Source organism: Atractosteus spatula, chromosome 3 (assembly GCF_055471065.1).
Source record: "Atractosteus spatula isolate fAtrSpa1 chromosome 3, fAtrSpa1.hap1, whole genome shotgun sequence".
Taxonomy (NCBI): Eukaryota; Metazoa; Chordata; class Actinopteri; order Semionotiformes; family Lepisosteidae; genus Atractosteus; species Atractosteus spatula.
This window is the reverse complement of record NC_142708.1, coordinates 53,459,788-53,468,062: the sequence shown is the minus strand read 5'-3', so window position 1 is coordinate 53,468,062 and position 8,275 is coordinate 53,459,788. Positions and strand designations below refer to the sequence as shown.

Sequence of the window (8,275 nt, the reverse complement as noted above, 5' to 3'; positions counted from 1 at the left end):
TAGTTATTTGAGAGGAGTGTTGAAGACGGCATCTAAAAATGTGATATTGTTGTTGTTTGAAAAGCATCACTTTTTTAAAATCTATGTTAATATACAGTGCTTTACACAGCATTGCCAAATCAGAAATGGCCTATTGTATTCACCATTGCAAATCTAATATTGCTGTCATGTAAGATATCCTTTGTCGTTGCACAGATCTAGTCAAGCAGTAACTATAGAGTAGTGTTTTTCTGAAGATACATAGAGCTATCAAGATGCAAGCAAGCTTGCAAAGCTGCAATATGCACATAGCTACCCATGAGACTGGCACTAGTGTCTGGAAGTAATTTTTACCAACATAAATGTTCTGTAACGTCCTCTCTCGTATCCGAGTGGTTATTGTTAATTATTTTTATTCTATGCATATGAAGTGTATTATTGTACACGCTAAGCGAAACTATACACAACAATTTTCTCTTGTTTTTAAGTGTATTACTTGCTTACACTGGCATTCGGGTGTGGACCCGACCCAACACATATATGTCTTTTAATCCATATCTTATTTTATTCGCTTTATTGACTCCATGATTTTGGAAGAAGTGGTTACTTTATGTTAATAGGACAGCAACGTTATGCTAGTCTTCCTTGCTTTATGAGCTATCATGTTCCGTAAAATTACCTTCAGTGCTTTTAAACGTATTACATGTTTTGTGTACGTTCTCACTTCGGAAATTTGATACAACCCAAATTGTTTAAATGCAACGGTATCTGCAAAAACTCGAATCTGGGTGTGACAACTGCATTTTAAATGTACGTTATTTTTCTGCTAATATGTGCTGTTCCACCATAAAATAAATTAAAATATCTATAGCAACTCAATCATTACAATAATATGTTAAATTACTTGTATTAAGTCACTTATATTAATTTATCAAATATTAGCCTAATTTTCCACATCTGCAGACATCGTATGAACCTTGTTTTTTGAGAAATCGTTTAATTTACCATAAAGTTTATATGCACTTTTAAAGTGATAAAGTATTTCGAACATGGTTCCACTTCTGAGCTGTCAAGCTCTCTGCATCTCGCCCGCCCTCGCGACCTAAACACAAGGTGACTGAAGCAGGACTTCGTGTCCTAACGGACACACCCGAAGACAAAGGAGTCAATCACTTATTTAAAAATAATAATATATGAAAATAATCTAGAAATGATTAGATTATTGGATTATGAACGCACGGGAATTTTAATTATTTGTCCCATTTGTGAAAAAAAATAAAATTGGGCATGCAGAGAAGTGCTTCCGGGTCCTAGGTAACTAGCCTATACAGCCCCGGCGCTGCACCTCCATCTTCTTCACTCCGCACTGCGAGCTACAGCCGGCCGGTGGAGGAGGTTAAACCAGACAACGTAGTGCAAGATGCTGTCAGTCCGTGTTGCAGCCGCTCTCGCCCGGTCTCTGCCAAGGCGGGCCGGATTTGTAAGCAATATGGTTTCTGTTTTTCCCCGTTTCTGATCCTTTAGGATTTCTTCCTAAGGTTATTCGTAATCTTCTATATCCTGAATGTCAGTGAATGGAGAGGACATGTAAAGCTATGAAGGCCGCCATGTTGCACTTGGGGCCTGAAGTAGCCAACGGAGTAGTGCATGACTTTGAAACCTCTGCATGTTGCTTGGTTTAGGCGTTTTGGTTATTGCATTCATTCCTGCCATCCCATTTAATTTCTGATCGCTTAAGTTATTTGATTTCACATTTGTTAACCAATCACAAAAGCTGAATTTCACTTGTCTCATTGAATGTCATAACTATGAAGGTCAGGGCCTCACGGTGTCTGCAGGTTTTAGGACACCGTTTTGCAGAAAATGCGCCCTTGATGCTGCATTTAATGGTTTGACGTCTTGTGCAAATATTAACAATTTTTCTAAGCGCAATTACAAGTGTTTATTTTAGGGAAAACGTGGATTAGTTAAGTAACAAAAGTGCAGATTGCGAATAGTAAATGTCTTCATTGGACTAACGATCTGATATTATTAAATCATTTTCGTTTACATTTAGGAAACTAATAGACTGTAAATACATTTGATTACGACTATTGACATTCTTTGGATGAAGACTTTATACAGAAACGTAAACATCGGCGTTGTGGGCCCGTCTTTCTTTCTTTTCGTATGGTTTTTGAATGAGCGAAAGCATGTGCAGTGTTTTATTTTCAGGCAGTTGTAAAAGCTTCATCAGATAGTATTGTCCGAAGTTCGTCTTGGAATTTGAACTACTTCCGTACTTGCAATTAGCTAAACATGTTGGGTGTAGATCTTGATTTAGCGCTTGCCTCTACGTTGACTAAGCTTACAGATTTGGATAGTGCATTACCGGGGTATATGAATTTAACTTTCCTCATTCGTCAAGCAGCCTAACAGAATTTGATGTTTAACTGTTTATATTTCCAGGTTTCCAAAAATACTGTAGCTGCTGCTTGTGTAGGTGTCAAGAACCTGCACACCACTACCCCATGGCTGCAGAAGACAGGTCCGTACTGCTGTTGATGAAGAATTGTCTTGCACAGTGCACTATAGCTGTCTCTTGGCTGTTTTGTATGGCTTTAAAAATTATTTTGATTTTTGTGTTGAATGGAAGTTACTTTGTGTCTTACAAATAATGGTTGCAAACAAGCAGAGGCCATTTGGTCAGTTTAGCTCACTTGTTTTTTTAGTAGTTAATTGATCTGGGGATTGAATCTCATCCACTTGTTTAAGAAAACCCAAGTCAAACTATGGTAATGGCTTCCAAACTCCTACAACCCTTTAGTGCAAATTTGTGGCTCCTGGTCTCTTAAATGCATTTTTTGCCCGATAAATATAAAAATTTGCATTAAAGGAAAGATAGATAAAGCACCTTCTGTTTTGAATATCTGGATTGTCATCAAATTTGTGGAATAGTTTGATTTATACTACTTGGGCACAGGCACCTTGTGAAGATCTGTTCTGTTCAGTGATAGTTTTTGAGTTTAGGTTTGGGCAAAGCCTTCACTGTTCTTGTTAGTGCATGACAGAACAAAACATGTTTGTGTTATCTTAGGCACTGCGGAGGTATCCTCTATCCTGGAGGAGAAAATCCTGGGTGCGGACACAACTGCTGACCTGCAGGAGACTGGCCGTGTGCTGTCCATTGGAGATGGTATTGCCAGAGTTTACGGGCTCAGGAATGTGCAGGCTGAAGAGATGGTGGAATTCTCCTCTGGACTGAAGGTAATGACTGGAAAATCAGTGTGAGATTTTCAGCAAACCCTCTGAAGTTCAACTATTTTCTGTAGAGGAAATTTAGTTTTAATACTTTAGAGAAGCCTGTTTTCAAAGTGAAGACATTCACTGCAAAATCTCTCGCATTTAGTGGTGGGGCAATAGTCTATTTAAATGGATGTATTTTTTTTTATCTTTAAGTTTGTTTTCCTGCTTACAGGGTATGTCTCTGAACTTGGAGCCTGACAACGTTGGCGTTGTAGTGTTTGGTAATGACAAGCTCATCAAAGAGGGTGACATCGTGAAGAGAACTGGAGCTATTGTTGATGTGCCTGTGGGGGAGGAGCTGCTTGGCCGTGTTGTTGATGCTTTGGGAAATGCCATTGATGGAAAGGTACATGTTTGGCTTCAATCTGTAGATTTGCATGTACAAGCTGAAATGGTAATGACCTTCACTGTTTTTACTGATGATTAGCTCATTGAGTGGATACCATTCATCTGGTCGATCGTCAGTATGTGCCGAAGACCATCTTTTTCTGAAGCATGCGTTTGAAAGTCTTTTGTATAACTAGTAAATACTTTAGATTAAAAGCCATTAGGAATATTCATTAAAGTTTAAATCTCCATCTCTTGTGGTTCTTCATAGACTTACTTCATGTCTGGAGAAATGTTTTAGGTGTATAAATGATCCTTTAAAGATGCACGTCATAGTTATTCTTGCGTGTTCTTCTCCAGGGACCTCTGGGTGCAAAGATTCGCAGGAGAGTCGGGTTGAAGGCTCCTGGTATCATTCCCAGGATCTCTGTGCGTGAGCCCATGCAGACGGGAATCAAGGCTGTTGACAGCCTGGTGCCTATTGGACGTGGACAGAGAGAATTGATCATTGGAGACCGACAGACAGGGTAAGGTTTAAAACACCTTTACCTTTGGTTATCTTTGCTCTAAACACTAAAGATATAGCATTCAGTTACATACGGGGGAAGCCAACTTGCACTTCCCTTGCACCAGTACTGTTGGACCATAATGGTAACACACTTATGGATTTAGGAACATGAAACCAAGATTTCTACTTAGTGTTCTTTCAGTTTATAATTTAATTTCTGACTTATTTTCAGTGCTTTTGTTGCTTAAAGATTGATGAGGTTTGCAATTTCATACATAGGAAAACCGCCATTGCCATTGACACCATAATTAACCAGAAGAGGTTCAATGAAGGGACAGATGAGAAAAAGAAGCTGTACTGCATCTATGTTGCCATTGGGCAGAAGAGATCCACTGTTGCTCAGCTTGTCAAGAGGCTCACCGATGCTGGTGAGTTATTTCTGATGTGGGGGATTTGAATGTTTGACGAGACCTTTTCTGAGATGAGCTTTAAGCTGAAGCTGTGCTCTTGTAGATGCCATGAAGTACACCATTGTGGTATCTGCCACTGCCTCCGATGCGGCTCCCTTGCAGTACCTGGCTCCTTACTCTGGCTGCTCCATGGGAGAGTACTTCAGAGACAACGGCAAGCACGCCCTAATCATCTATGATGACTTGTCCAAGCAGGTCAGTAAGCAAAGGATCTATGCGTATGGATCTCCTCTTTTATAGTATATTAAGTGTCCTGTGCAAAACCAAATGTATACCTCAAAACCATTTTTAATGAAGTAAGCAGTAGTGCGCTTTGAATTTAGTGAACAATAAACATAGATCTGAGTATGGATCAATGTGGTTTCTGAGCCCTTATAACCATAGTTAAGACTTTTTCTTGATCTGATATCTTTGAAGAAAGGAAGAAAGTTCAAATTGCACGTTCAAATGCTGGCTTGTTTCCTCGCAGGCTGTAGCCTACCGCCAGATGTCTCTGCTGTTGCGTCGTCCCCCTGGTCGTGAGGCGTACCCTGGTGATGTGTTCTACCTGCACTCCCGTCTGCTGGAGAGAGCAGCGAAGATGAATGACAACTTTGGTGGTGGCTCCCTCACTGCCCTGCCTGTCATTGAGACTCAGGCTGGTGATGTGTCTGCCTACATTCCGACCAATGTCATTTCCATCACTGATGGCCAGGTCAGTATGCGACCCGTGCTCTTTTGTGCATCACGAGCGCGTTCCAATTCCAGCCTAAAAGCTGGGGAAAAAAGGAATTGAAACCATTCCCACCATTCATTTTTTCTGTTTGGTTTCCTAAGGTTATATTTTGAGAATTCTTGTTGGGGTGTGGGAGATAGCCTTTTGGAATGTAATTCCAATTGTATCCAAGTGTATTCTGGAAGTTCCTTAATTAAGAGGAAACATGTTGCATATTAAAACCTTACTGTTGTAAGTAGTGTAAAGTTTCCAAATATTAAGCTGTACAATTTACATTACAATTAAGTGGTTAAGAAACCTGAATTTCCACTACTACTCGATCCTGAAATAGAATCTACATTTCTTAAGACTTCCATAAGTAAATGCTTTAAGAGTAACTGGTTGCAGTCTTGGGGACTGACTTTTAAACTTGTCTTTTCAGATCTTCCTGGAAACAGAGTTGTTCTACAAAGGTATCCGCCCTGCCATCAATGTCGGTCTGTCTGTGTCCCGTGTAGGATCTGCTGCCCAGACTAGAGCCATGAAGCAGGTTGGTCTTGGCCCTGAAAAAATTGGATATTCTGCAAAGTGATTCAGATGAGGTCTTGATGTCTGCAATTCTGTCACCAGGTAGCAGGAACCATGAAGCTGGAGCTGGCTCAGTACCGTGAAGTGGCTGCCTTTGCCCAGTTCGGTTCAGATTTGGATGCTGCTACCCAGCAGCTGCTGAACCGAGGTGTCCGTCTGACCGAGCTGCTGAAACAGGGGCAGTACTGTAAGTATCAGCCTTTCTGAAATTCTTAAAGTGCTTAGTGCAGTGAGGGAATAAATTTCTCAGTTTTGTCCTTCGTAACATTTGCCAAGTGGAATTTTTTTATGTGAACATCTTAAGAAATTGATGCATTTTTTTCCCCCTTCAGCTCCCATGGCCATTGAGGAGCAAGTAGCTGTTATCTATGCTGGTGTCAGGGGCCACCTGGACAAACTGGAGCCCAGCAAGATCACCAAGTTTGAGAAGGTTTTCCTGCAACATATCCTCAGCCAGCATCAGGATCTGTTGGCCACAATCAGGTATGGGGCCTGGGTGGGCAAAGAACTAAACTTCATTTAGTTATGTCTGAAATAACACTGTGGATGAGAGCTTGTAAGATGGAATTCCATTGCTTGACCTTGTTTCACTACTTTTTCCTCAGGTGCTATGCTTTGTAAAATAGGTAGTTGGCATTGTAATGTCTTAAATCTGGGTCGAAAACATCATGTTGGGTTGCTTGGCTTTCAAATCAAATACTGTTCTAGCTCTTGCTTATTTGTCTAAAACCAGGTGTGGTACAGCTGCATAGCTGAAGTGTATATATAAAGTTTGGGCTTTTGTAACAATGTAATATTTAAGAGGTGAGGCATTTTATTATCCAATACTAAAATATTTTCTCTCTCCTGTCAGGGCGGACGGCAAAATCTCAGAACAGGCAGATGCAAAATTGAAGGAGATTGTCCTGAACTTCCTGTCCACCTTTGATGCATAAATCCTGTTCTACTTACTGGTCGGCTGTTTTGTCAATGTTTGCATTGTGCTGCAGTTTAACTTTATATGAACTTTAACAATTAAGAAAGCATTTCATCAATGTACAGATTATTTCTCTCTGAGAATAAAGTGTTCCAACCCCAGGACGTTGTTTTTTGTTTTATTGGAACACAATGTTTTGAATGTAGTTTGCACAAAACAGAATAAACATGACAGAACTTTGAGAGCAAGAAAGAGACTTGTAGACGGCATTAATGAAGATTAGGTGCTTGGAACAGCACACAAAAATTGGTAAACTAAGTAAAAATTAAGGTGTTTTGCAGGTTTGCATCTCCAGTAGTAGTGTTGTACAAAACCTTGAATTTATTCATCTTTATACCTTTTTTTCCCCTAAACTGAAATATGATGAAGGCCTTTCTTTAAAAAAGGCCTCATCTGAATGTATTCTGAAAAATATTTTGAGGAATTGTTCTTTGTGTTCTCAAACCTTTCTTCAGTGATTACTGACTAGCTAGTCAGTAAATTGCAGTAGTGAGTTGAGATATAAATTGCATAACCATTTGTGAGGGTTTGATATCACTAGGAAATTTAAAATTTCTCACGTGCAAAAATGTTAATTTAAACATGCATATATGCTTGTGTGTATGCAATACACTTGTCTGCTTATTTAGTTTGGTAATGTATAGATTCTAGTGAGACCTGATGATTTTTTTGTTCAAACCCTCCCACTTTGAAGATTACCATTCATTTTGGCAAATGGGGTGAAGAGGTGATCACTACATGCTTTTGTCAAGGGGCATGTCTCACCCTTTATGTTGGGAGTCACTAGACAAGTGATGTCATTCTTGTAATGCTACAAGCTCACAAGGGCCCAACAATTTTCAGTGCATTGGTCACTATTGTGCAGTTGTGTAATGGAACTCGGCCAGTCATTAGCACTATTGTTATATCTAGAAATGGCAACTGTACTGTAATGTAATTTTGGATGTGTTGCTGATAACCTGTTGGAAGATTATGGTCATGCTCTCATTGGAGCTATGGGGGAAAATATTAAAACCTCTCACCTGAGATGTATGACTCCCTGACAATTTTTTTGTTCTTGTTTTGTAGCATGATTAGTGACTACAGGTAGATGCAAGTCCCTACCTAGGGAATATAGAGTCTTTGGCAGGAGCAGTCAGTTCAAACACTTTTACAACCATTGTTGGTTCAGTCTGGAATGAGGTATAAAAATGTTATTTTAGCTGAAGTAATAAAGATAGATTGGTGTCTTGATGTGGTACTTGGATATGTATCACACAAAGGAGATACACATCCATTAGTACTTCTGACTATCTTGAGTTTGGTCTGAATCTAATGTAGAGCCAGTTCAACATTCCAAGCAACCGGTTGTCAACTGGTGTTCACTTGACTTAAAGTTCTGAGTTCATGGGAAAAGATTCTGTAATATAGATTTACCTGATATAACATTTTGCCAAATAGGCAGATTT

The 8,275-nt window shown here is 39.7% G+C and overlaps 1 protein-coding gene across 1 annotated transcript; it reads left to right on the top strand.

The window, feature by feature from the left end:
- The first annotated feature begins 1,314 nt into the window (after positions 1-1,314).
- Positions 1,315-6,932, top strand: atp5f1a (ATP synthase F1 subunit alpha). The gene is made up of 12 exons (XM_088910517.1): positions 1,315-1,459; positions 2,428-2,506; positions 3,056-3,225; positions 3,437-3,610; positions 3,952-4,118; positions 4,379-4,527; positions 4,613-4,764; positions 5,039-5,263; positions 5,706-5,813; positions 5,894-6,038; positions 6,184-6,334; positions 6,705-6,932. Exons 1-12 carry the CDS (start codon positions 1,400-1,402, stop codon positions 6,784-6,786), a joined length of 1,662 nt encoding a protein of 553 aa, XP_088766643.1. The 5' UTR covers positions 1,315-1,399; the 3' UTR covers positions 6,787-6,932.
- The last annotated feature ends 1,343 nt before the right edge of the window (positions 6,933-8,275 follow it).

Bases quoted from the DNA above. Each gene is read 5' to 3' on its own strand.
- atp5f1a (XM_088910517.1), top strand. From the start codon at position 1,400: ATGCTGTCAGTCCGTGTTGCAGCCGCTCTCGCCCGGTCTCTGCCAAGG. The intron at 1,460-2,427 runs GTAAGCAATATG...TTATATTTCCAG, and splicing joins TGCCAAGGCGGGCCGGATTT to GTTTCCAAAAATACTGTAGC. The intron at 5,264-5,705 runs GTCAGTATGCGA...TTGTCTTTTCAG, and splicing joins TTTCCATCACTGATGGCCAG to ATCTTCCTGGAAACAGAGTT.